This window comes from Pan paniscus, chromosome 18, assembly GCF_029289425.2.
Source record: "Pan paniscus chromosome 18, NHGRI_mPanPan1-v2.0_pri, whole genome shotgun sequence".
Classification (NCBI taxonomy): domain Eukaryota; kingdom Metazoa; phylum Chordata; class Mammalia; order Primates; family Hominidae; genus Pan; species Pan paniscus.
Window position 1 is genome coordinate 100025030 of NC_073267.2, and position 27571 is coordinate 100052600.

The following is a 27571-nucleotide window of genomic DNA, read 5'->3' on the forward strand; positions in this document are numbered from 1 at the left end:
GGAAAGCTGGAGCCACGGACCACCTGCCCCTAGGTCAGACCTTCTCCAGCCTGACCCTTGTGCCCCAGGAAGAGACAGGCCCAGAGACGGAAGGAGTTCTGGGAGGGTGACACAGCACTCTGTGGTGGAGCACAGACAAGACACAATGATGGGCAGTGCCTCGGGCTGGACTCTGAGCCCTAGAGGCCCCAAATTCCCAGTGGGCCTGGTGGCTGCGCATAGTGGGGCTGCCCGGCCCTTTCTCCCCTCTTCAGGCCCCCATTCCTTGACCCCTGATGCTGCCTCTGCACCCTGCCCCTATCCCTGCCCTGGTGGAAGAGAGACAGGATGGCTGGGCCCTGACGGGGCCAGAGTGTGGCATGGAGGTCAGGTCCTGTTCATGCTCAGAACCCAGTGGGCAGTGGGAGAGGCTGGCCTTCGAGCACAGAACCTGGGAGGGGGCATGGGCCCCACGCCTGGGAGTTGGGGGTCCCTGTGCCCCAGCTGCCCCTCCTGTCCTCCTGCAGGTGGTGTGGTTCTGGGCATCCACGCCAAGGGGGAGCGCCTGAAGCACTGGTTTGACTGCCTGAAGAACAAGGACAAGCGCATCGAGCGCTGGCACACGCTCACTAGCGAGCTCCCAGGGGCTGTGCTCAGCGACTGACGCCCACCCGCCACTGCTACCCCTGCCGCCACCTGCGCCCGGCACGGCCGGCCCCGGGCTTCCCCAGCAGCCACCAAGGCCTGTGGCCCCCACACTGGGGGAGATCCAGAACCCCTGCTTGGACACAGAGCCACTGCAGTCCCCGCTCGGAGGACGTGGAGGGCTCAGCCACTCTGGGACGGGGAGGGCAAGGAGCTGGGGTGGGGGGCTCTCAGCCCTCTGGGGCCCAAGAAGCCGGTGGTGGAAAGAGACCTCAGCACCTGCCCAGGGGAAGGGGACACGCCCATCTGGGAGCAAAGACCCTTCTAGAGGCCAGCCCTGGCTGAGAGGACAGGAGTGTGGGGGCGCCTTGGCGGACAGTGGGAACAGAGGAGGGAGGTGGTGAGCAGACAGACAGGTGGAGGATGGGACCTTGAAGACTGGCTGCTCCAGCCCAAGAAAGCCTGACTGCATCCCTCATCTCCTTCGCTGCTGGGTAGATGGAAGAAGTGGGCTTGCCGGCCGAAAGTCTGCCAGAGTTCCCGGAGGCTCCTGATGACGGGTAAATTGGCACATGCTTCACTCAATGATTCCACAAGCCCTGGGGGTGAATGAGACACAGGGCCTGCCCTCAGGGAGTTCCCATCTAGTCAGGAAGCCGGAACAAACCATTCCAACTGGGGTGAGAAATACCAAGACCAGCTTGACCAGTCTGCAAGTACCGTGGGCTCTGCTGACTCTGCCGGGAGGTCAGGGAAGGCTTCCTGGAGGAGGCGGTGCTTCCGTAAGGCCTTGGAGGGTGAGTGGGGGCTTCTAAAAGCAGTCCAGGCAGTGGGAGTGGTCTAAAACGGCCTGGAGAGAGAAAGCCAATGGGGCCGGGGTGCTGTGGACCCGGGGTCTCCTCTCCAGGGGAGGGTTTGTTAGGAAGGTGTGAGGCTCGAGGCAGGAGGTGGGGGACGTGATGGAAACACCATGGAGAAACTGGTGTAGGCTCAAGTTCAGACCTCAGACCCAAGTCTCCCACTCTGATCTCTTTCTACTCCTGAGGGACCTCAAGGACAGAGCCCGCCCCTCCTCCTTCCCGGCATAAGCATCAGGTCAGCTGCGGTGGAGAAAAGGGTCCCTTGTGCTTGGAAAAAAAGCAAGCATTCCTACACGTCCTGACTCTGCCCTTTCCCCTCCCCTCCACTCCCTGGCTCACACTGGGGGCCTCCGGGTGCTTACTCGTGGCATCTTGGTCCCGCTACCGCCACAGATGTCCCTTTTGGGAGTAATCAGTGGCAGTCCAGGGCCGTGTCTCTGGGGAGGCCTATGGGGCCAGCTCCACCCTCCAGGAGCTGAGCAAGAATCACCCTGGCTGGTGGGCCTGTCTGCTCCCCTGAGTCAGACTCCCCAGGAGGCTTGAGAGTATCTGAATCTTGGGGCCCATGCCTGAAGCCCACAAACTTTCTCTGCCTACCAAGGGCCCCTCAGGAACGCTGGGTGAACAAATGCAGAGCCAAGGAGTTGCACAGCCAGAGTCCCAGTGTGCTCAGCCCATCAGTGTGTGATGGAAACAGAGGCCCAGAGAGGTCAGGTGACCTGCCCAGGGCCTTCCAGCCCCACACATCAGGCCTTTCCCAGGTTGCAGGGAAAACAGGACCCCAGCCCCTACACAGTCCCTGGCTACCTGCTGCTCATGGAGACTTGTCTCCCCATCTTTAGGAAGGGTTTTTATGTGAAGGTTTTTGCATGCACTGGTCTGAACGCATGTTCACAGCCCTGCAAGGTGGGTTTGATTCTCATCCCCATCTTGCAGGTGAAACAGGTTCCCAGAGTCTGAGTAGTTTGCCAAGGCCACACAGCCAGGAAGGGGTGAACCAGGACTCAAACCCAGGTCCTCTGACTGCCACTTTCTCTCTCTGGGGGTCGGTACCCCCAGTCCCTTCCCTCCTGGTCTGTCAGAGACTCAGCAGAGACACCAGGTGAAGGCTCAGTAAGCTCAGGTGCATGATGGAGACCTGGGGTCTTGTCACTGTCCTGCCACCTCATCCGCTGGCTTTCAAACCATCCGTGCTACTTCAGGCTTCCCCAGAGGTGTCTAACCTGGCCCCCAAACTCAGCCACCCCACCCTAGCCTCTGGGGGCTGAGGCAAGGGCTCCTCTTTTCTCCACACAGAATGGGCACCCTCTGGGGGCCTAAGGTAAGAGGTGGTCTATTTCTAAAAGGCCTGGTGTCTAGTTAAGCTTTGGGTATCTTCTTAGCTTTGCTTTTTTGGGGGTCTCATTCAGAGAGGAGATTTGACAGCCTCTCTGAAGACACAGAAGTGAATGGCAAAGCGAGAAGAGGCTGTATCCCCCACCTACCATGACTTCCTTATTAGGCACATGGGGAATAAGGGGCCTGAAGGGGCACAGCTGGGACAAGAACCCAGAACTCCAGCCCCCTAGTCCAGGGCTCTCTACTGCCCAGGCTGTGCAAATGGGGCTGGGACCGAAAGATGGGGACAGTCAGGCTGGGAGGCAGGCTTACTGGCCAGCCAGCCCAGGGGCAGCACGGGCACTCGGGCAGGAACTCCCCAGGAAGTTTGGAAACCTTCCTTTCCTAGGATCTCAGCACCCTTCTAGATCCCGTGCAGATTGTCTTTCTGTTAAAGCGTTTTGAGGCCGGGCACGATGGCTCACGCCTGTAATCCCAGCACTTTGGGAGGCCGAGGCTGGCGGATCACCTGAGGTCGGGAGTTCGAAACCCGCCTGGCCAACAGGACGAAACCCCGTCTCTACTAAAAATACAAAAATTAGCCGGGCGTGGTGAAGCACGCCTGTAGTCCCAGCTACTCGGGGAGGCTGAGGCACGAGAATCGCTTGAACCCGGGAGGTGAAGGCTGCAGTGAGCCAAGATCGCGCCACTGCACTCCAGCCTGGGCGACAGAGCAAGACTCCGTCTCAGAAAAAACAAAAACAAAAAACGCTTTGAGAAGCTGCAGAAGCGGCTCTGCCTTTGACCCCGAATGGGCATCTTTACTCGGGTCCATCATCCCCACAAAGACAGGAAATCTGATGCCAAAAAAAAAAAAAAAAAAAAAAAAAGTCATTCCAGGTGTCAGTAACCAGGCGCTGCCTCCAGCCCCGCCCCGCCCGCCGCCCCGCCCGCCGCCCCGCCCGCCGCCTGCGCCAATCCCCGACGGGCCCGTCTTCCAGCCCCGAAGCGGTCACCTCCTGACCTCTAGTGGCGAGCGCGGGGAACTGCGCCCCGGCCCGTCCGCCCGCCGAGCCCGGGCCGTGCATGCCGTGCCCGTTGTTCCTTCGCAAACCGAGTGAACCTCCCGATGCATGGACTCTGGCTGTCGTCGACGCAGACTCTCGTGCACTGCTTAACCCCGTTTTGCTGCCATGTGACGGCTGCAGACACTGTCCTCAAACTGCAGTCCCACAGACAAGTTTTGTATTTTGGTCTGACCTACCCGAAGGTGTCCTTTTTAAGTCTTATTTGTTAATATTTATAATGACATATAATCCAAAGTAAATGGAAACGTCATATTGCGATCTCATTGCCTTGGCGAGACTCTCACCTTTTAATAGATTTGAAGGGGGTGGGGCAGTGGCTCACGCCTGTAAGTCCTAGCACTTTTGGAGGTCGAGGTGGGAGAACTGCTTGAGGCCTGGAGTTCGAGACCAGCCTGGTCAACATGGATAAACCACGCCTCTAAACACACACAATCACAATTAGCCTAGCGTGGTGGCACACACCTGTAGCCCCAGGTATTCAGCAGGCTGAGGTAGGAGGAGGAGGATCGCTTGAGCCTGGAAAGTGGGGATTGCAGTGAGCCGAGATTACGCCACTGCACTCCAGCCTGGGCAACAGAGGGAGACCCTGTCAAAAAAAAAAAAAAAAAGATTTGGAAGGGTAGGAGGGGAGGGTGGAAAGACGGAGGAAAAGGCAACTGAAACCTACTCCGGATATAGTCTTGTTACTCTTCACCAGGAACCCATTTGAGGTAGGCCCTCAAGTTACAGATGGGGAAACTAAGGCCCAGAGAGGTTAAAATACTTTTACAGAATCACACGGCTGGTCGATGGCAGAAGCAGGATTCAAACTGAGGCAGCCGAAGACTTTTTGCACCAGGACCTCTCGGCCATGCTGTTGTCCACTCATCCAACAAACAGCCGTGGAGTATTGACTAACGCCAGCCCGTCTGAGGCTCCAAGAGTCGTACATTTTAGAAGGTAATTTAAGACATGTACTGCTTAGGTTTGGAGGGAAAAAAATAAACCTTCCTAACCACAGATTAGTGTATTAGGACTAGTAGCAATCCCCACACTTTATATTTTCATTCCACCTTGTTAGAAAATGTTGATCAATGGTTGAATACAGTTTATTGTACATCATTCTTTAGGTCAGAAATTTCTCGAGATAAAAGCCTTTGCTTTCTAACATCGACTAACGAAGAAAATGTATGTCACTGAATGTGCAAACCTCTCAATCTCTTTCCTCTATGTCCCCCTTCAGGGTCAGGGTCAGGGTCCAGGTCCGGGTCAGCGTTTCGCATTTAGTCAGGGTTTGGTGTTCGGTTTTGGCCGGGTTAGGGTGGGTTAGGACTCGGGTCATAGTTTTGGGTTGGCGCGGTTGGCATCCGTGCTGGAATTTCCTTTCTGGCTGTCACCGTGACCGTAACCCGAATTCTGGTTCCACTGCTCTCCCCTGTCTAATTATCAGGGCTCTTTTCACCGCTGGCTCCATTCATTGCTTGCTCCTCCTGCTTATCTCTCCTGTCCAATCTGCAGAGCTCGCCACCTTCTTGTTCCGCCCTCTTCTCCCTAACATCCAATAGCAGCCTTCTCCGCAGTCCTTGCTCCGACCACTCCTGTCTCTTGCCCAATCAGCAGGCTCTACCAATGCTTACTCCGCCCACTTCTCTCGTCCAATTGGCAGGGTCTCCTCAGTGCTCGCCCCACCTACTTCATGCCCGTCCAATTGCAGGATCTCAGTGCTAGCCCCGCCCGCTTCTCGCTCCTATCCAACCAGTAGAGACTCTACCAGTGCCCACCCTGCCCACTTCTCTTTCTTATCCAATGACAGGATCTCCTAGTGCTCACTCCGCCCACTTCTCTCCCCCATCCAATCAGCGAGCTCTGCCAGTGCGTTGCGTTCCTGTCCTTGGGGGAGGGAGCCCGGGGTCTCTCGGGGAAACGGAAACGCAGGCTCAGATGTGCGGGTCCAGTTTCGAGGCGACGCGGCCGAAGCGCTCTTCCGCCACACAGTGGTTTTGTGGGGCAAAGGCCGCGCGATTCCGCAGGCCCTGACCCTGCAGGGACTCAGGATGGCCCTGGGCGCTTTGTCCGGGTGGAGCAAGGGCCCGCCCGGCGGGACGTGTGCGGGCGGCTGCGCAAATGGCCCCGCCGGCACCGCGCGGGCCTGGGGATGGGGGCAGCCTGGGGAGGCAGTGCCTGCGGGTGCCGCCCACGCCGAGCGCTCTCTGCCTCCCCGAGCACTCGCTCCGGACTCCAGGGCACCGTGCACCGAGTGCCATCCCCGCTGTCCGCACAGGGGCTCGGCTGGGCTCCCGCTCCCTCTCTCGGTGGAATGAGCTTTTGCAGAATGAGGGGACAGACTTCGAAGGAAACACATGCAGGCCTGACACCTAAAGAGAAAGCCAGCTGTCCCTGTGGTTTATTTCTAGTATTTTGTCTGATTGCTTTTCAGTGAGTCAGTGGTAGCCAACATCTTTAGTTCCTAGTACGTACCAGTGCTGTTTGAACACTCTCCCTGCGCTCTGTGCTCTTCCCATGATGAAGTGAAAACTTCATGTAAGGACAGAGAAAGTGTATCCTGGCCAGCTGTGGGGCTGGATCCACGTGGGGTCAGCCCATGGCATGTTTGGCCATCACACCGTGCTCACTGCTGCTCCTTCTTTTCTTTATACTGTTATGACATCAGCGTCTCTCCTGACACCACCTGTGCCTGCTCATATTTAGGCCTGATACTGCCCAGGTGTGTGACCCTAGGCATGTTCTCAAACCTCTCACCTGTAAAATGGGGATGGTGCTAGGACCTGCCATGGGGTGGTTGCAAAGGTTAAGCGGGGGTGGTTAACCAAAGCCTAGGAGCATCAAGGAGCACCATTGAGACACAGTGAGTATTTGTGGAATATTAATTCTTAATTCTTTAATAATTCTCTAATGAATTATTTACTTAATTCCTTTAGGATCAATCATCATTTATTCACTCAACTGTTAGGCTCATCATTTTCAGTTAGGTTAGGGATAGCATAGGGTTATGACTGTTAGGGTTAGGGTGGGGATTAGAATTCTATATGAGATTTGGGTGGGGAAACAGAGCCAAACGATATCATCAGTCCAATATTTTATATTAAGCGTTACAGAGATGTCGAACTCCTTACCAACTGATAACTATAGTGCCCACATTTTGCTCATGGGGAAACAGAATTAGAAAAATAAAATATCTTGCCTAGACTCCCAGCTAGCAAGTGACCTATGCCAGGCTTGAGTCTACCGACAGATCTGAGGTCTTGGACTTTTAATTACTATTCCTATTCAAGTCTATCATTTTGGATGTATTTCCTGGGTGACAGGGTGAGACCCTCTCTCAAACAAAAAAAGAAACCCAAAAAGTTTGTTTGTGAAGAAGAAGGAAAACTAGTTTTATGTGGTGTCATCAAGAAGTGAGAAAAGAAAATGTCTTGATCATAGAGCATGATCTGATACTTTAAAAGTTGCCGAGAGGTCAAATAATGAAGGCAGATGGGACCTTTTGAGCTTACTGGTGACCTTCATATGAGCAATTTCACTGTTGGAGATGAAGCCATGTTGGTGTTCAGTTACTCAACATTATTCAACATCCCTTCATGCTAAAAACTCTCCATAAACTAGGTATTGATGGAACGTATCTCAAAATAATAAGAGCTATTTATGACAAATCCACAGCCAATATCATACTGAATTTGGACCAAAGCTGGAAGCATTCCCTTTGAAAACTGGCACAAGACGAGGATGCCTTCTCTCACCACTCCTATTTAACATAGTACTGGAAGTTCTGGCAAGGGCAATCAGAGAAAGAAATAAAGCATATTCAAAGAGGAGGAGAGGAAGTCAAATTATCTCTGTTTGCAGATGACATGATTGTATATTTAGAAAACCCCATCGTCTCAGCCCAAAAACTCCTTAAGCTGATAAGCAACTTCAGCAAAGTCTCAGGATACAAAATCAATGTGCAAAAATCACAAGCATTCATATACACCAACAATAGACGAGAGCCAAGTCATGAGTGAACTCCCATTCACAACTGCTACAAAGAGAATAAAATACCTAGGAATACAACTTACAAGGGATGTGAAGGACCTCTTCAAGGAGAGCTACAAACCACTGTTCAAGGAAATAAGAGAGGACACAAAACAATGGAAAACCATTTCATACTCATGGGTAGGAAGAATCAATATATTGAAAATGGCCATACTGCGCAAACTAATTTATAGATTAAATGCTATTCCCATCAAACTTCCAGTGACTGTCTTCAAAGAATTAGAAAAAACTACTTTAAATTTCATATAGAACCAAAAAAAGAGCCCATATAGCCAAGACTACCCGAGGCCAAAAGAACAAAGCTGGAGGCATCACACTACTTCAAACTATACTACAAGGCTACAGTAACCAAAACAGCATGGTACTGGTACCAAAACAGAAATATAGAACAATGGAACAGAACAGAGGCCTCAGGAATAATACCACACATCTACAACCATATGATCTTTGACAAACCTGAGAAAAACAAGCAATGGGGAAAGGATTCCCTATTTAATAAATGGTGCTGGGAAAACTGGCTAGCCATATGCAGAAAACAGAAACTAGACCTCTTTCTCACACCTTATGCAAAAATTATGTCAAGATGGGTTAAAGACTTAAATGTAAAACCCAAAACCATAAAAACCCTAGAAGAAAACCAAGGCAATCGGGTTAGGGTTAGGGTCAGGGTCAGGGTTAGGGTCAGGGTTAGGGTCAGGGTCAGAGTTAGGGTCAGGGTCAGGGTTAGGGTTAGGTTAGGGTGAGGGCAAGGGTTAGGGTCAGGGTCAGGGTTAGGTTAGGGTGAGGGTCAGGGTCAGGGTTAGGGTCAGGGTCAGGGTAGGGTCAGAGTTCGGGTTAGGGGTTAGGGTGAAGGTTAGGGTGAGGGTTAGGGGTTAGGATGAGGGTGAGGGTTCGGGTCCGGGTCAGGGTAGGGTCAGGGTCAGGGTTCGGGTTCGGGTTCGGGTTAGGGGTTAGGGTTAGGGTAGGGTTAGGGTTAGGGTTAGGGTTAGGGTAGGGTTAGGGTTAGGGTCAGGGGTAGGGGTAGGGTCAGTGTTAGGGGTAGGGTCAGGGTCAGGGTTAGGGGTTAGGGGTTAGGGTTAGGGTTGGGTTAGGGTCAGGGTCAGGGTTAGGTTAGGGTCAGGGTCAGGGTCAGGGTCTAGGGTTAGGGTCAGGGTTAGGGTCGGGGTTGGGGTCGGGGTCAGGGTTAGGGTTAGGGTTAGTGTTAGGGTTAGGGTTTTAGGGTTAGGGTTAGTGTTGGGTTAGGGTTAGGGTTGGGGCTTAAGGGTTCGGGTTAGCGTTGGGGTTAAGGGTTAGGGTTATGGTTAATGGTTAGGGTTAGGGTTAGGGTTTGGTTTTGGGGTTCAGGTTGGGGTTGGGGTTTGCGATTACGGTTTGGGTTGGTGTTGGGGTTAGGGTTTGGGGTTAGGGTTAGGGGTTAGGGTTAGGGGTTAGGGGTAGGGTTCGAGTTCGGTTTGGTGTTGGGGTTTGGGGTTAGGGTTAGGGTTTGGGGTTTGGGTTAGGGGTTAGGGTAGGGGTTAGGAGTTAGGGGTTAGTGTTAGGGGTTAGGGTTGGGGTTAGGGTTAGTGTAGGGTTAGGGTTAAGGGGTTAGGGTTAGGGTTAGGGTTAGATTACAATTTCTAACCTGTTTTGTTCTGTTTTTTTTTCTGAGACAGGGTCTCCCTCTGTTGTCCAAGGCTGGATTGTAGTACTGCTATCACAGCTGACTGCAGCCTCAACCTTCCATGCTGAAGCGATCCTCTCACCTCAACCTCCCACGTGGCTGAGACTACAGGTGCTTGCCACTGTGCCCAACTAATATTTGGAATTTTCGTATACGTGGATTCCAGAGGGGTGACAGCGAAACGTGAGTAAGCTTGGATTTTGGTATATGCAGAGATGGGGGGCTGGAACTAATTCTGTATACTGAGGGACGACGACTGTATATGTTTTTACAATTACTCTGTAGGATACATACTGTTGCATAGCCTTGAAAATAATAATTTTTAATTGAGTGGAATAATAATAATATTGATAAAAGTAGCAGCTGGCCAGGTGTGGTGGCTCACACTGGTAATCGCAACACTTTGGGAGGCTGAGGCAGGAGGATGGCTTGAGGCCAAGAGTTTGCGATAGGCCTTGGAAACAAAGGGGGAGTCACCATCCCTACAGAAAAATACATGAATTAGCCTAGTGTGGTGGCGTGTTCCTGTAATCTCAGCTACTTGGAAGGCTGAGGTGGGAGGATCACTTGAGCCCAGGGAGGCTGAGACTGCAGTGAGTCATGATCAGGCCTCTGCACTCCAGCCTGGGTGACAGAGTGAGACCCTGTCTCAAAACAACAAAAAAGTAGCAGCTAACATCAACTGACCTTTTATACCAGGTGCCTATGGATACCATAGTTTAATTTCTTAGAACTGTTTCTTATTTCACTTACCAACTCTGTCTTCAGTTACTCCCAGATTTTTACTGTGTGTGTACAGATGACCTTTTGTTTAGATTGAATTGTCTCCCCAGAAGTAAGATTACTGTGAGTCATGGTGAATGGACATTCTCATTACCCTTGATGTAAATTGACAGGGTTTTGGGTGCCTCCCAGCTATAATCTTAGCACTTTGGGAGGCTAAGAGAGGAGGATTGCTTGAGGCCAAGAGTTGGAGGAGGCAGTATGGCAGTATGGTGAGACCCTGTCTCCATTATTTTAAAAAATTGACAGGCTTTACCCTGGAAGGCTTATACACAATTTAAACACCCCTCATAGTATAAGAAAGTGCCCATTTCACTGCACCTTTGCCAGCACAGGGTATTATAATTTAGTAAGTCATTTTTTGTTTGATTATTTTACATAGACAAAAGACCTCATATTACTTTACTTGTCACATTTCAACATCTTTCCTCAGCTTATTAGCTCTATTTCTTTTCTGTCTGTAAATGGTTGTTGTTGTTTTGTTCTTTGAGACAGGGTCTTGCTCTGTCACCAGGCTGGACTGTAGTGGCATAATCATGCCTCACTGCAGCCTTGACCTCCCAGGCTCAAACTTCAGCATTCCGAGTAGCTGGGACTACAAGTGTGCACCACCACTCCCAGCTAACTTTTTTCTTCTTTTGGATAGAGACAGGGTCTCACTGTGTTGTCCAGACCGGTCTCTAGCTCCTGGCCTTAAGCAATCCTCCTGCATTAGCTTCTCAAATTGCTGGAATTTCAGGCATGAGCCACCATGCCCGGCCTGGGCTAGTCCCATATTCTCTAGAGTTCTCTTTACTTTGTGCTAGCCAATCTCTCATTATGCTGTTCACCTGTTATAATGAATAATTCTCTGTATTAAATTTTACCACTTTAAACTTTTGAGTGGTTTATGCTTCCTGATTGGACTCTAACTAATATGTTAGGAAGGGTCCCAGGAGGTAAACCCACACAGATGGGATTTGGGCATAGGTTTGGTTTCCCAGGAGGCAGTGCTGAGCTCTTTGCCAGTGGGAAATGGGATGCTGGTGATTTCCAGTAGGTGACCTCACAGTGACTCAAGCTACCACTTACTGTTGATTGTGACGAAATGCCAGCTGAGGCACATGCCTTGGGAGCTAAGTGGTTGCTGCCCTTGACCGCTGTGAAGACTGGTGTGGGAAGGGTCGCTTTGGATGCACTTGAGCAGGGGTCCCCAACCCCTGAGCCATGGAGCCGCAAGGAGCCACACAGCAGGAGGTGAGCGGTGTCGAGTGAGGGAGTGAGGGAAGCTTCATCTGTATTTACAGCCACTCCCCTTTGCTCACATTCCCGCCTGAGCTCCACCTTCTCAGATGAGCAGCAGCATTAGATTCTCATAGGAGAACGCACCCTGTTGTGAACCGTGCATGTGAGGGATCTAGGTTGCGCTGTCCTTATGAGAATCTAATACCTATTGATCTGTCACTTTCTCCCATCACGCTCAGGTGGGAACATCCAGTTGCAGGAAAACAAGCTTAACACGCCCACTGATTCTACATTATGGTGAGTTCTATAATTATTTTATTATATATTACAGTGTAAGAATGGAAATAAAGTGCCTAATAAATGCAAATGTGCTTACATGTTTTGGCCCAGCTCCTACCTCCCGGCAGCCTCTCCAGGCCCAGAACTTTCTCCAGTCAGCCTCTACAGACCAAGCTCATGACTCACCATGGCCTATTTAGGCCCATACCCTACCTCACGGCAGTCTCCGCAGATGAGGCTACTGCCTCACAACAGCCTCCACAGGCACAGCTCCATCATTACAATAGCCTCTTTAGACCCAGCTCCTGCCTCCCAGCCTTCTCTCCAGGCCCTGAACTTTCTCAAGTCGACCTCACCAGGCCCAGCTCATGCTTCTTTGCAGCCTCTCCAGGCCCAGCTCCTGCATCTTGGTGGCCCCTCCAGGCCCACCCTCTACCTCCCATCAGCCTCTACAGTCCCAACATCTGCCTCACAGCAGATTCTTCACGCCCAGCATCTGCCTCACTGTGGACCCCCCAAGCCAAGCTCCCAACCTTTCAGCAGCTTCTACACACCCAGCTCCTGCCACCCAGTGGCCTCTTTAGGCCAAGCTCATGCTTCACAAGGGCCTTTCCAGGCCCAACTTTTGTCTCATGGCAACCTTCCCTGGCCAGATTCCTGCCTGTCTCCCAGCAGCCTAGACAGGCCCAGGTCTTGCCTCACACTGGCCTCTCTACATCCAGCTTATGCCTCATGGTGGCCTCTCCAGGCCCAACTCCTGTCCCAGGACATCATCTCCGGGCCCAAAACTTACTCAAGTCAGACTCTCTAGTCCCAACTGCTGCCTCCTGGTGGCCTATGAAGGTCCCAAATCTCCTCAAGTTGACCTCTCCAGGCCCAGCTCCTGCCTCCTGTTAGTGTCTACAGGCCCAACCTCTGCCTCATGGGGGCTTGTCCAGGCCCACCTCTTCCTCTTGGCTGGGTCTACAGGCACAACTGCTGCCTCACAACAGCCTTTTTTGGCCCAGTTCCTGTCCAGCTCATGGCGGCCAATGTAGGCCCAAAACTTCCTCAAGTCAAACTCTCCAGGCCCACCTTCTGCTTCCCGGTGGCGTGAACAGGCCCAGCTTTGACTTGAGAACAGCCTCTGCAGGCCCTGTTCTTGCCTCCCAGGGGCTTTTTCCAGGCCCAGCTCTTGCCTCATGGCAGCTGCCTCAGGCCAAATTTCTGCCTGCCTGCCAGCAGCCTCAACAGGCACAGCTCCTCCCTCACAGTGGCCCATTTAGGCCCAACTCATGACTGTGAGGCCATTTCCAGGCCTAGTGCCTGCCTCGTGGCTGACTCTTGAAGCCCAAAACTTCCTCAAATCAGCCTTTTGCCCAACTTCTGTCTACTGTCGGACTCTACAGGCCAGCCTCTGCCTCACAGTGGACCCTCCAGACCCAGATGGTGTCTCACTGTGGCATCCTCAGGCAAAGCTCCTGCCTTTCGGCGGCCTCTCCAGGCCCAGCTCCTTCTGCCTCCCAGTGGCCTCTTTCGGCCCAGCCCAGCTCATGCCTCCCGGCGGCCTTCCCAAGCCCCGCTTTTGACTTTCGGTGGCCTCTGCAGGCCTCGACAAGGCCCAGCCTCCTGCCTCCCGAAGGCCTGAACGGGCCCAGCCTCTGCCTCACAGCGGACTCTCCACGCCCAGCTAGCTGTCGCCTCACTGCGGCCTCCCAAGTCCAAAGCTCCTGCCTCTCGGCCGCTTCGGCAGGCCCAGCTCCCGCCTGCCAGTGGCCTCTTCAGGCCCATGGGGCTCATTCCTCACAACGGCCTTTCCAGGCCCAGTTTTTCCCTTCCGGCGGCCTCTCCGGGCCCAGAACCTCCTCAAGTCGGCCTCTCCAGACCCACTTGCACCCTCCGGGCGTCCTCTCCGGGCCCAGCTCTTCTTCCTGGTTGCGTCTCCAGGCCCGACTCCTGCCTCTCAACAACCTCTTTGGACTTAGTGCCTACCCATCTCCTGGCGGCCTTGGTCGGCCCACAGCTTCCTCAAGCCAAGCTCCCCAGGCCCAGGTCAGGCCTCACGGTGGCCTCTCCAGGATGAGCTCCTGCCCTCCGATGGCATCTCCAGGCCCCAAATGGTCTCCGGTCGGTGGGCTCCTCCACGCCAAGCTTGGGCCTCCTGGCGACCGCCGCAGGCCCAAGTTGTCCTGAAGTCAGCCTCTCCCGGCCCTGCCTCCCAGCAAGTAAGCAAGCTCTTTTGGCTCAACTCCTGCCCAGCTCCCAACCGCCTTTGTAGGCCCCGAACTTTCTCCAGCCAAGCTCTGAGGGCCCACCTCCTGCCTCCTGGTGGCCTGTACAGGCCCAGCACTGGTTGGAGAACAGCCTCTGCAGGCCCCGCCCTTGCCTCCCAGGGGCCTCTCCAGGCCCAGCTGTAGCCCCCACGGCAGCCCCCCAGGGCCAAGTCCCTGCCTGCCTCCCAGCAGCCCGCGTGCGGCCCAGCATCTCCCTCACGGTGGCCTGTTGATGCCCAACTCATGCCTCTGGCACCCTGCCCAGAGGCGTGAGCCCCTGCCTCACACTGGCTCCTCCCACGCTGAGAGAGGTCAGTGTGAGCCCTTGCCTCACACCGGCCCCTCCCACGCGGACAGAGGTCAGCGTGAGCCCCTTGCCTCACACCGGCCCGTCCCACGCTGACAGGTCCGCGGGAGCCCCTTGCCTCACACCGGCTCCTCCGACGCTGAGAGAGGTCAGCCTGAGCCCCTTGCCTCACACCGGCCCCTCCCACGCTGAGAGAGGTCAGCGTGAGCCCCTGCCTCAACAGGCCACCGTGAGGGAGGAGCAGGGTCGCACGCGGGCTGCTGGGAGGTAGGCAGGGACTTGGGCCCGGGAGGTCGCGGTGGGGCGAGAGCTGGGCCTGGAGACTCCCCTGGGAGGCAACAGCGGGGTCTGCAGACGCCCTTCTCCCGCCGGAGCTGGGACTGTTCAGTCACTGGGAGAAGGGATGTGGGTCTGAAGAGCTTGGTTGCAGAAACTTCGAGGTCTACAAACGCAGGCGGGAGCTGAGCCAAAAGAGCTTGTTTGCTGGGAGGCGGGAGATGCAGCCAGGAGGAACAGCTGGGCCATGCGGGAGGCGGAGGCCAGGCCTCCTCAAGTTGGCCTCTCAGACCCACTTGCAGCCTCCCGGTGTCCTCTCCGGGCCCAGCTCTTCCTCCCGGCTGCATCTCCAGGCCTGACTCTGGGCCGACTCCAGGTCCCAACAACGTCTCAGGCCTCACGGTGGCCTCTCCAGGCTCAGCTCCTGCCCTCCGATGGCATCTGCAGGCCCCAAACGGCCTCCGGTCGGTGGGCTCCTCTAGGCCCAGCTTGGACCTCCCGGCGGCCTCTGCAGGCCCAAGTCGTCCTCAAGTCGGCCTGGAAGTGGGCCTGGAAGAGCAGCAAGTCGGCCTCCCCGGGCCCAGCTCCGTCCTCTCGGCGGCCTCTCCAGGTGCAAAACTTCCTCGAGTCAGCCTCTCCAGGCCCAGCTCCTCCTGCCTCCCAGTGGCCTCTTTCGGCCCAGCCCAGCTCATGGCTCTCGGCGGCCTTCCCAGGCCCCGCTTTTGACTTTTGGCAGCCTCTTCAGGCGCAGAACTTGATCTCCAGTCGGCCTGTGCAGGCCCGGCCTCCTGCCTCTCGAAGGCCTGCACGGGCCCGGCCTCGGCCTCGGCCTCACAGCGGACTCTTCACGCCCAGCTAGCTCTCGCCTCACTGCGGCCTCCCCAGTCCAAAGCTCCTGCCTTTCGGCCACTTTGGCAAGTTCAGCTACTGCCTGCCAGTGGCCTCTTTAGGCCCAGCTCATTCCTCACAACGGCCTTTCCAGGCCCCGTTTTTCCCTTCCGGCAGCCTCTTGGCCTCTAATTTGTTTATCTTTTGTGTATAAATCCCAAAATATTGAATTTTGGAATATTTCCACCATTACATATTTTGGTAGGTAATTTATTTGGAGTGAGTTTCTGCACCATGCCCGAATTTTTTATTTTATTTTCCTTATTATTTGGTGTTAAACAGGTTTAATGACGGTCATGGCAACTTTTTGGCACAATGAAAAATATCGCCCATGATCAACGTGTTCTGTTCTGGGGAAGGGGGCAAAGGCAGGGTGAATCACTTTCTTAAAAAGTATAGCTCAAGTTGGGAGTGCAGAGGGAATGGGGAGAAAACCCTCCCGCTGCCTGTGTCGAAGTGCAGGAGCCCCCACCCCCATACTAACCTGAGTCCAGCCCCTCTGGGGAAAGAAGGGGTGCATTAACTCCCCCTAGTCCACAGGCGCCTCCCTGTGGCCCAAGGCCCTCTTCACACTCCATCTTGTAGCCCAGCAGGAGCTATTTTCCGAAAAGTGAAAAGCTCTGAAGGTCCCACAATTCATGGTATGTACAGGGGCTCGGAGGAGGGAAACTGCCCAGCTTTCCCCCGGCACAGCTGCAGGGGTAGGGGGTATAGATAAGAGGAGCAGGCCTTGGCCAGTCGTGGTGGCTCACGCCTGTAATCCCAGCATTTTAGGAGGGGGAGGCAGGCAGATCATGATGTCAGGAGATCGAAATCAGCCTGGCCAAGATGATGAAGCCCCGTCTGTACTAAAAATACAAAAATTAGCTGGACGTGGTAGCGTGCACCTGTAATCCTAGCTACCCGGAAGGCTGAGGCAGGAGAATGGCGTGAACCCGGCGGGAAGAGGTTGCAGTGAGCCAAGATCGCACCACTGCACTCCAGCCTGGGTGACAGAGCAAGACTCGGTCTCAAAAAAAAAAAAAAAAAAAAAAAGAGGCAGGCCTTACTCCGTCCCAAACTGAAAGGATTAAATGGCTTTACCTGGGAGAAGATAACCATCCTGCCCTCCATTGCTACCCCCACATACTGTCCATGTTCTCAGGGGGTACTGTGAGTCCTGGGATCTTTGGGGTTGCCCACCTGCCTGTGGTAGTTATGGAGACCCCCAGGTGTTGAGGCAGGGCTGGGGTGTCCCCTTCCAACCAGGCTGTCAAGGCCCCAACTCTGGGGCAGAGGCAGTGGCAGGGCAGCCAGGGTTGCGCCAGAGCCTGAGCAGGTTGAGGTGGGGTCAGGCAGGGCTGGGAATCAGGGCAGGGGCAGCAGCAGTGGACCCGCTATGCACACATCTTCTTCTCCAAGGTTTGTGTGCAGAACATCCTGCCCATGCTGCCCCAGCAGCTTCAGTTGGCACCTGCCCCAGTCCAGCCTCTGGGAACCATGCAGCAGCTCCCAGCGGCCCTGCACCCACCACCAGCATCCGTTTCACCTGCAGTTGAAGATCCGTGAGGTGCCCAGAAGATCATGCAGTCATCAGTCCCACGGAGCAGCCCGCGAGGCTGAGGCTCCTCCCACTGGACCGCCCCCCAACTGGCACCACTGCTGCCCCTGCCCCTACTCTCAGCCTCACGTGACTCTCGGGCAGAGGCAGTGGTGGGGCAGCCAGGGCAGCGTCAAGAGTCTGAGCCAGGTGAGGTGCGGTCAGGACCCCCACAGGGCTGGGAGTCAGGGCAGGGGCAGAACAAACCTTGGAGGGGAAGATGTGTGCATAGTGGGCGTGGAGGGCGGCTGTGGCCTAGTGGACGGGAAGAAGCAGTGGGCCTGGAAGAGCTGCATGATCAGGGCCGGCACTGGTCCAGGGCACGTGCAGTGAAGAGGACAGCGCCTTCTCGGTCTCCGGTTCCCTGCGCCTGTCCTCGGCTTCTGCACCTGTACAGGCAAAGGGGAAGCTGTCCCCATCACACATGGCACACTTGGGGGTGTTGGGCTTTGGACTGCAGCTGGAGCATCTTCTCATCTTGCATTTGGGCATGGTGGGGTCCTCCAGTGTGGGATCCATGTCCGTGGGGTTCCCTCTGCCCCGACCCCGAAAGCCCAGTCAGTTTCTCTTCAGGCTCTGCCCTCCGGGTGTCTCAGCCCAGCTCCTGCCTAGGAAAGCCTTAGTGTTGGGAGGGACCCTGATGACTGAGGAGCCTGGTAGCTCCAGGTTGCCCACACTTTCAGGTCTCTTGCACCAGAAAGTGGCAGGATCCATTGGGAGGAGACAGGTCACCTTGGAAGGCATCCCTGGGCCCCCCTCCCCAGGGGTAGGGGCCGTAGGGGGCCCGCTCTGCTGCCTTGACCAGACTCCTGGGCTTTGAAGGCTCCTGGGCCCAGTAAGAAGGAGGTGGGTGCCAAGGTTGAGGAGGAAGCATCCGAGTATGTGTAGGAGGAGGACAGGGTGGGACCATAGACTTTGCCAAAAGCTGCAGGTGGATCGGGGGACCCTGGGGTCTCAGGATCCAGCAAGGGGCGGCAGGAGTAAAGGAGGAAGGAATGACAGGTGCAAATACCTTCCCACCAAAGCCCTTGTTGCCCTCTGGCTCCTCCCCAGAGTTGTCCCCACTCTCAGTCGGTCACCCACTCCTTGAACTTGAGATCGGTGTCAGTGGTGCTAAAGCCATCATCAGCCATGACATCATCACCCCCTCCTCCTCATGGATGACCGTGTGCTCCTCGTCACTCGCCATGTCCTCACTGGCCATGTGCTGGGAATGAGCAGCTCAGGTGGGCAGCAGCAGGGCTGCCCACTGGTCACCTCCCTCACCAGGGGCTGCAAAGTGGCCTGGAGCTCCATACTGAGTAGAAGGCTTTGGGCCAGAGTATGATGCAGTGCCAGACACCACCTGTGTCAGTTCCCATAGTGCCTGACGGTCTATTTCCATGCCGTCCAGGCTGTGTACCCCGCTGTGGGAGAAGGCTTGGGCCAGGCTGAGCCAGGTTCCCTGACTGTGTGCAGCCGTTCTGCCCCACAGAAGCTGCTCCTTGGTATCCGAGCTCTGGAGTGTTTGGGCTGCAACTGACAGGAGTTCAGAGGACACCCTAGGGGCAGTGGCAGTGCCCGTCTCTGATATGCTCCGCTCCCATGAGCCCTTGTTACACTCCTGCTAGCCCCTGGCTTGTGGGCTTGGCCTCTGAGCTGGACTTCTTTTGGTCCTTGTTGCAAGTGGGCCACCTTCACCTGGAAGGCCAGGTCGTGGTATTTCTGTGTCTCATTGGGCCCCAGGGTGTACCACCGCTCGCTCAGCATCTGGCTGATGGTCCGGTTATCCTGGTTGGGGTGACCCTGGTGAGCCCCGCCAGGGCCTGGTGCCGCTTGCTGAAGATCATGACCGCCACTCATGGGCCACCGGATGTGGTCCTTGTCCCATTTGTTGGGGCTGCGTCCATCCTTCTCAGAAGATGAGTCCTGTTCCTTGCGCAGGGCACTGAGGGACTGGGCCTGACATCATCTGAGTGGTAAAGGCAACTGGGTGTCAGGAGACATGATGGAGAGGAAAGCATCATCATGGTCATTCTCTGTCTCACTGTCCAGCAGGGACTCCCCTGAGGGGCCCAGGGCTCCTCCTCCATGGTGGGAGGTGAGCTTTTACCAGGTTCCACCACCCCCAAAGTGTGTGGGGTTGTGGGCCCTGGGCTTTCAGGGCAGGTGGCTCCAGGGGGCCGCCCAGGGTCAACACTCCCTGTCCCACCTGGTGGATGCTCATGAGCAACAGCTGCCAACTTGGCAGGTTGTTTTCTCTGGTTGGAGGCCACTGAGTGACTGGCAGGTTGCTGGCCTCATGTGGCTGCAGGGAGGGATCAGGAAGGGGATGGAGTACCAGGGGAACACGGCCGCAGAGTGACCTTCCACATTCCTCCACACGAACATGCTGATGCCACGGGAGGCCTCACTGAATGCAGGCCTGGGGGCCGAGTACTTGGTCCGGGCAGGGGGTTCCTGGCAGGGGCTCACACCTCCTTACCCTCTCCTCAGCCAAGGTGGCTTGGGCCCAGAGAAGGGGGGTTGGAGAGGAGCAGAAGGCCAGGCCTCAAGTTTTGTTTTTTTTGTTTGTTTTGTTTTTTGTTTTTGAAATGTAGTTTGACTCTTGTCACCCAGGCTGGAGTGCAGTGGCACGATCTCAGTGGCCTTCATACCTGGCTAATTTTTTGTATTTTTACTGGAGGTGGGGTTTTGCCATGTTGGCCAGGCTGGTCTTGACCTCCCGACCTCAGGTGATCCACTCACTTCAGCCTCCAAAAATGGGATTACAGGCATGAGCCACCGCTCCCAACTTCATTCATTTTTACTTGAAAAACTCCGTTAAGCATTTTTTTAAGGTAGACCTAGTAGTCCTGAATGCCCTCAGCTTTGTTTGTCGAGCAAACACGTTATTTCTTTTTTCTTTCTGAAGGACAGCTTTGTCAGACATAATATTAGTTGCTGGCAGTTTTTTTCTTTCAGAACTTTGAATGTATTATTCGATTCTGTCCTGACCTGCAAAGTTTCTTTAACTTTTGACTATTTGATTATATTGTGACTTGGTGAGTATCTATTTGGTTTGAACCTCTTTAGGAATCTTTAAGCTTCATGGATTTAGATGTCTAAATCTTTCCCACGATTTAGGCAGTTTTCAGCCATTCTTTAAATAAGCTTTCTTCTCCTTTCTCTACTTTCCTTCTCAAACTCCCATAACCTGACAATGGTTTGCCTAATGGTGTCTTGTTGGCTTTCTTTTCTCTGTCTCGTTTTTTTCTTTTTTTTTTTTTTGAGACAGAGTCATGCTCTGTCACCCAGGCTGGAGTGCAATGTGTGGTCTCAGCTCACATTGCACTCCAACCTCCGCCTCCTGGGTTCAAGCGATTCTCCTGCCTCAGCGTCCCAAGTAGCTGGGACTACAGGTGTGTGCCACCACACCCGGCTAATTTTTGTATTTTTAGTAGAGATGGGGTTTTGTCATGTTGGCCAGGCTGGTCTTGAACTCCTGACCTCTTAATCTGCCTGCCTCAGCCTCCCAAAGTGTTGGGATTACAGGCTTGAGCCACCACGCCCAGCCTTCTTTTCTCTTTTTTATTCTTTTTTTCTTTGTCCTCTGACTGGATAATTTCAGAAGATCTATATTCAAGTTTACAGATTCTCTCTCCTGTTGAAGTTTACTATTGTGTTATATCACCCAGTCTGGTCTTGAACTCCTGGGCTCAAGCAGTCCTCCCACCTTGGCCTCCCAAAGTGCTGAGTTTACAAGCATGAGCCACTGCATCCAGTCAGTCCCAGCACTTTGGGAAGCTGAGGTGGGAGGATCACTTGAGCTCAGGAGTTTGAGACCAGCCTGGGCAACATACTGAGAACTTGTCTCTATATTAAAAAAAAAAAAAGTCTTTGGGAGGCCAAAGCGGGAGGATCACCTGAGGTCAGGAGTTCGAGACCAGCCTGGCCAACATGGCAAAACCCCATCCCTACTAAAAATACAAAAATTAGCCAGGTGTGGTGGCACACGCCTGTAGTGGTGGTGCATGCCTGTAGTCCCAGCTACTCAAGAGGCTGAGGCAGGAGAATCACTTGAACTGGGAGATGGAGGTTGCAGTGAGCTGAGATCGCACCAGTGCACTCCAGCCTGGGCAACAGAGTGAGACTCCATCTTATAAAAGGAAGAGAGAAAGAAAAGAAAAATTCCATATGTGAGTGTTTACTCCTGAGTTTTTGAGATTGTCATTAAGATCGTGCTCTACTGTGATGATTTGGGTTTGTTTGATAATCAGAAAAAAGCATATTCTTTTAGGTGTTCAGCCACACTGCTTTGGTGTCACAACTGCACATTGGTTTCACAGCTGCAGGACAAGTTCGAGCATCTTAAAATGATTCAACAGGAGGAGATAAGGAAGTTCGAGGAAGAGAAAAAACAACTGGAAGGAGAAATAATAGATTTTTATAAAATGAAAGCTGCCTCTGAAGCACTGCAGACTCAGCTGAGCACCGATACAAAGAAAGACAAACATCGTAAGAAGCAATAGTTTCTCTTACTATTCTGAGAGCCTTATCATTCTACATCCCATCTTCCTGTGAGTTTGTCTTTGTAGCATTTAACTCTAATTGCAGTTCTCTTTTTAAAAACTGGCTTGCTTATTGTATATTTTCCCCAATTAAAGCATGAACTCCTAGCAGGGCGTGGTGGCTCATGCCTGTAATCTCAGCACTGTGGGAGGCCGAGGTGGGTCGACTACCTGAGGTTAGGAGTTCGAGACCAGCCTGACCAACATGATGAAATGCTGTCTCTACTAAAAATACAAAAATTAGCTAGGCGTGGTGGCTGGGACCTGTAATCCCAGCTACTTGGGAGGCTGAGGCAGGAGAATCACTTGAACCCTGGAGGTGGAGGTTGCAGTGAGCCGAGATCTCACCATTACACTCCAGCCTGGGTGACAAGAGCAAAACTCCATCTCAAAAAAAAAAAAAAAAAAAAAAAGAAAGGGTGAACTTGAAGGCAGGTCCTGTGTCCATCTTTTCAGATTCTGTATCCCAGCACTTAGGACATAGACAAACACGAAGATGACAATCAATATTTGCCAAAATGAAAAAACAAAAGAAACATGTAACATCATGTAAAAGAAGCTGGTTAGCTGGAGAAATTTCTTTACCATAGTCTTGCTTGTGGATCCAGTAGTGACTTTAACATTTTATATCTAAATAGAAGCTGGAGGCTTTGTTGGGTACTCATAGGCATAAAATATTATGTTATTTATTATAGAGTTAAATGCTACAAAGACAAATCTAATTAATAGGCCTATTTTCCTTTTTAAGTTCTACTCATAATTTCTTCATAGTTTTTATGACAAAAGGTTGGATTTTGATTAGAACTCCCATGCTTTTGTGTCAGAATTAAAACTGGTATTAGAATAAATAATTCAAAAGCTAGAGAAAGAGTACAATGAGAAGCCATGAGTTGCATTTGAATTATAATATTATGTCTTACAGATTTGGGGTATATGCTAAAGTTACCAAAGTTGTAGAAAATAAGGCCGGGCATTGTGGCTCACATCTGTAATTCCAGCACTTTGGGAGGCCGAGGTAGATGGATCATTTGAGGTCAGGAGTTTGAGACCAGCCTGGCCAACATGGTGAAACTCCATCTGTACTAATAGTACAAAAATTAGCCAGGCATGGTGGTGTGCACCTGTAGTCCTTGCTACTCAGAAAGCTGGGGCAGGAGAATCGCTTGTACCCAGGAGGCAGAGGTTGCAGTGAGCCGAGATTGTGCCACTGCACTCCAGCCTGGGTGACAGAGTGCTATGAGTCACCACACCTGGTATGAGCCACCGTGCCTGGCCCACAATGACTTTTACACATGTTGTTAAATCATCTTACAGATTTTATAATTTGGGGGAAGAAAAGTTTTACTAAATGGTCTTTTAATGGAAACTCTACAAGAACCAGAATCTTTGCTTTGTTCACTTATGTATCCATTCCTAGGCCTAGAAAAATGTCTGACACATAGCGGCAATTATTCATTGAATAAATGGACCCAGCGATAGTACATTAGCTATGCTATATGCATACATTAAAGATGTAGATTATTGACTTTCAAAAGATAATTAATGTAACTTCTTACTGCTTCTGAACATGTTTGTGAGTTATATTGCTGAGGGACCTTTATTTTCTCATTCTTTCATCTTAACCCAGTGTTATAAAATGGAAATCACCAATATTATTCCATATCTAAAATTAATATCTACCTTGTAAAAAATATCACTCTGCTGCATTTGACAATAGACTTTTTAGGTAATAATGATGCAATCCATAGGGTTTTTTGGGGGCACAGAGGGATTCATGCTAACAGAACATTTTATTTTCTATTTTCCCAGAGCTGTAAAACATGAAATTGGGGTAGTATAAGGCATATTTTTACTCTTTTTAGAATTTTGTCTAAAAAAAATTAGTGTTTGTTCCCTATATAACTTTTAACTTTATAGGTAAATATTTGTCTCTTTCAGCTCCAGTTTTATGTGAAATAGAGTTTTCAGATTTATGTAGCATGGAAAGTTTTAATACATCAGAGTTACTGATTTTTGCCATTTTCTCAATTATTTCTTTTTTATCTTTAGTTGATTTTTTTGTAGTGACACATTTTGTTTCTAGTCTCATTTCCTTTTGTTTATATTCTATGTATATTTCGTTTTTGGTTACTATGAGAATTACATATAACATCCTAGAGTTATAACATTTTAATTTGAATTTATTTCAACTTAAGTTCAATCACATACCAAAATTCTACTGCTATACATATAGCTCTACTCTTTTTATGTTATTGATGTAACAAATTATATCTTTATTCATTGTATACCAGCTAACAGATTTACAATTACATTTTATGCATTTGCCTTTTAAATTATGTAGAAAATAAAAAGCAGAGTTACAAACCAAAATTACAATAGGACTGTTTTTATGTTTGTTTATGTATTTACCTTTACCAGAGAGCTTTGTATATTCATACAGCTTGCTTATTTACTTATATAGTTATTGCCTAGAGTTCATTTATTTCAACCTGAAGGACTTAACACTTCTTGATTGGCAAATTCAGGGATAAATGGATTTTTTTTCAGTTAAAAAAAAAATCCAGAAATGTCTTAATTTCTCCCTCATTTTTGAAGGATAAGTTTTCCAGCTATAGATTTCTCAATTGACAGGTTTCTTCATTATTTTAAATATATAATCCACTGCCTACTGGCCTTCAAGGTTTCTGCCGAGAAATCAGCTGCTAATGTTATCTGGATCCCTATCTGTGAGAGTTGCTCTTCTCTCTGAGTTTTCAACATTCTCCCATTATCTTTTGTTTGTTTGTTTTTGAGACAAATAATTGTACATATTCATGGGATACAGAGTGATATTTTGATACATGTATACAATGTCCAATGATCAAATAAGGATAATTAGCATATCCATCACCTCAAATATTTGTCATTTATTTGTATTGTGAACAGTCAACATTCTTTCTTCTAGTTTTTTAAATTTATAAACATTTAAATTTTATTACAGAAATTTAAATTTTTTGATTCTGAAAAAGTCATATATGTATGCAACATCGTTTTATCATTTATTTATATATTTATGCATCTTTCCTTTTAGTTTTGACAGAGATTTTCTATTTTATCATTATTTCAAAAGAACTCTTACCTGTATTTATTTATCAATTATATTTCCCTTGTTTTTTCCTAGTATATTAATTTATTTACTTATCTTCTAAAAATCCTCCATATAATCTGTTTATTTTGTTTCCTTTCTATAATGTCTTCAATGATTAGTTCTGTTCTATTTTCCATTAAAATATTTCAATCTCGTATGAATTTTTGTCAGATTAGAAATTTAGGGCATTTCTTAATTTCTCTATATTCTAGCTTTTGACTTTTTTTTTTCTGACCTAAGAGGTATTTAGAGCACATTTTAGATTTTTTATTTTGACTAATCATTTAAAATGTATACTAATCTTCAATTTAAATAAAAAACTGGTCTATAGTGACAAAAATTACAAATGAGCCTAACTAATAAATTATCAGCTGTGTTTATATGTATAAGCATGCACAGATTTTGGTAAATATGTACATAGTATATTGGTGAGCTTATTTTTATCATTCTTAACTCATTGTGTAGTCTAAACGTTGGGGAAAAAATAAAATACAATAATCAGATGGTGTGAATAACAAAATTGTTCTAATGTTTGTAAACCAAGCAACTGTTTTAACTGCTCCCCTCTTCCTGATTGACTTCTAAAAGGGATTAATCCATATTGGGTCCTATCATATATGTCACGGTATAACATCTCCAGCTATAAAATGGAAATTTGAGAATAACTTTGCTGCTACTCAGATACATTTTATTTCAAAAACATAAACTAAGGTGTTGCTGTTTTATCTTTCCAAAAACATATTCACACAGAACTTTCAATCACACTGAGCCATATTTGAACAATCTTTCAAGGTCAGCTCTGGCATAAGCCAACATTATACCATTTAACTCAGAAATTTCTTTAGTATTTGATTAATGGGTTTATGTTTGATATGTAATGTAATTTTCTAATGCTAAATCAAGTGGTAATTTTGTTAGTCAAGTTGATTTAGTGGCTTGGGAAGAAAGCTTTTAATGTTTCCCTAATTTTTCTTACCTTTGACATGATCCTTCACATGTCTTATTTTGCTTAGTGATTTTTCTTTTTTTTTTTTTTTTGAGACAGGGTCTTACTCTACCACCCAGGCTTGAGTGCAGTGGTGCGATCACAGCTCATTGCAGCCTTGACCTCCCAGACTCAAGCTATTCTTCCACCTCAGCCTCCCAAGTAGCTGGTATTACAGGCACATGCCACCAAACTTGGCTAATTTTTGTATTTTTTGTAGAGACAGAGTTTTGCCAAATTCTCAGGCTGGTCTGGAATTTCTGGGCTCAAGTAATCCTGCCTTGGCCTCCCAACATGCTGATATTACAGACATAAGCCATAGTACCTGGCCAGTTTTCTTTTTTAAAAAATCTATTGGTTATTAATTTGAAGCCTTCCTTTTCATAGCTGTGCTCCTTAATTGGGAGCAAATATGAATGGACCACAACTTAGCCAATTTTCTATATATGATCTTTGCATCCTAATTTAAAGGAATATTAATTCTTTCTTTTCCTCTTTCATTACACAAACCTGTATTGACTACATCTAAGTTCTAAATTGTGCACTGGATGTTGAAAAAGTTGATGATGAGCAAGAACAAAATTCCTCCTTTCAGGAGACTTACAGTTCAATATGGGAAATACAATTTGTTAAAATATAAAAGTGCAATTTCCACTAATTTAAAATGCCACCTTTATGTTATTGTAATTTATATATATACTATATACATACACACACACATGTATATATACGTGTCCACATACAGTGTGTGTGTGCACATGTACACACATGCATATGTGTATGTAATGCTCAGTATAAGCAATGTGCACAAATAAAATTAGCTAACAGAGAAAGTATAGAGTGAGAGGAGAGGCAGATTAATCTTTGAGGAAAAGCACAATTTTATGGCTGAATGGAGAAAGCTGAGGTGGTTTCTAAGATGGAGAATAAGACGAAAAATGTAAGTACGTTGTTTGACTGAATTCAAGAAAGAAGGGTAAAAGAGAAGATAGTAGTGGTCTTATCATTAAATGCCACAGAGAGGTAAAGATAAAAGCAACATATTGTTTTGGGTTTGGTAATTTAAGGGTTACCAAATTCCGTTTTGGAGGAGGAACAGATTCCATGTCCACTAGAATGGAATGAACAAGAAATGGAGGAGGAAAATAGGTAGTTTTTCAAAAGTTTTCAAAAATATGAAAAGAAGAAATGAAATGGTACTTGGAAGAGATTGTTGAAATGGGAGAGACTATGGTGGCTTGTTTAGAAGCAGTTGAGATAGATCCAATTGAGATAGAGATATTGACTACATAAACAAAAGAATGACAAATTAATAGTGTAATGGATAACTTGACTTTGGCAAATATTGTGAATTTTTGTGAAAGTACAACTAAAAGGCAATGTCACTCCAATAATCACCAGAGTAATCAATTTGCTTATTGCTGTCCCTTTAAATATAGTTCTCTGGTATCAACTAACATGTTTTTAACTAATGATGCTTCTTAAAGAAAAGGGAAAAGACCTTTTTCTTTCTTTCAGTCTTCAGTGATTCACTGCTTCATCTCACTCCACCAAAGATAAATGAAATCTACATCTCTTATACATTAACAATGCATGACAATTTATAAATAGCTAAATTTTTGGAGCTAACTTTAAGTACCTGAATGGAATTTAAGCAACCCACTAATCTCCTTCTCACTTCTCAGTTATTTATCAAGTTTATGTCAAGGGACAAGGAAAAATGATCCAAACATTGTTTAAAACAATCATCATTAATTAGTA

The 27571-nt window shown here is 49.6% G+C and overlaps 2 protein-coding genes and 1 pseudogene across 2 annotated transcripts; 2 read left to right on the top strand and 1 right to left on the bottom strand.

The window, feature by feature from the left end:
• Positions 1–6451: 6451 nt before the first annotated feature.
• Positions 6452–12710, top strand: LOC134729325 (putative uncharacterized protein FLJ44672). Its single transcript, XM_063597858.1, has 4 exons — positions 6452–6734; positions 9574–9764; positions 11828–11885; positions 11979–12710. The coding sequence occupies exon 4, from the start codon at positions 12055–12057 to the stop codon at positions 12676–12678; it is 624 nt and encodes a 207-aa protein (XP_063453928.1). The 5' UTR covers positions 6452–6734; positions 9574–9764; positions 11828–11885; positions 11979–12054; the 3' UTR covers positions 12679–12710.
• Positions 12711–13225: 515 nt separating this feature from the next.
• Positions 13226–14251, top strand: LOC134729326 (putative uncharacterized protein FLJ44672). Its single transcript, XM_063597859.1, has one exon. The coding sequence runs from the start codon at positions 13293–13295 to the stop codon at positions 14037–14039; it is 747 nt and encodes a 248-aa protein (XP_063453929.1). The 5' UTR covers positions 13226–13292; the 3' UTR covers positions 14040–14251.
• A 2557-nt stretch (positions 14252–16808) lies between these two features.
• LOC134729388 (protein capicua homolog) lies at positions 16809–19629 on the bottom strand (annotated as a pseudogene).
• Positions 19630–27571: the final 7942 nt, after the last annotated feature.

Coding starts and splice junctions, on each gene's coding strand:
- LOC134729326 (XM_063597859.1), top strand. CDS start 13,293: ATGGTGTCTCACTGTGGCATCCTCAGGCAAAGCTCCTGCCTTTCGGCG.
- LOC134729325 (XM_063597858.1), top strand. CDS start 12,055: ATGGCCTATTTAGGCCCATACCCTACCTCACGGCAGTCTCCGCAGATG.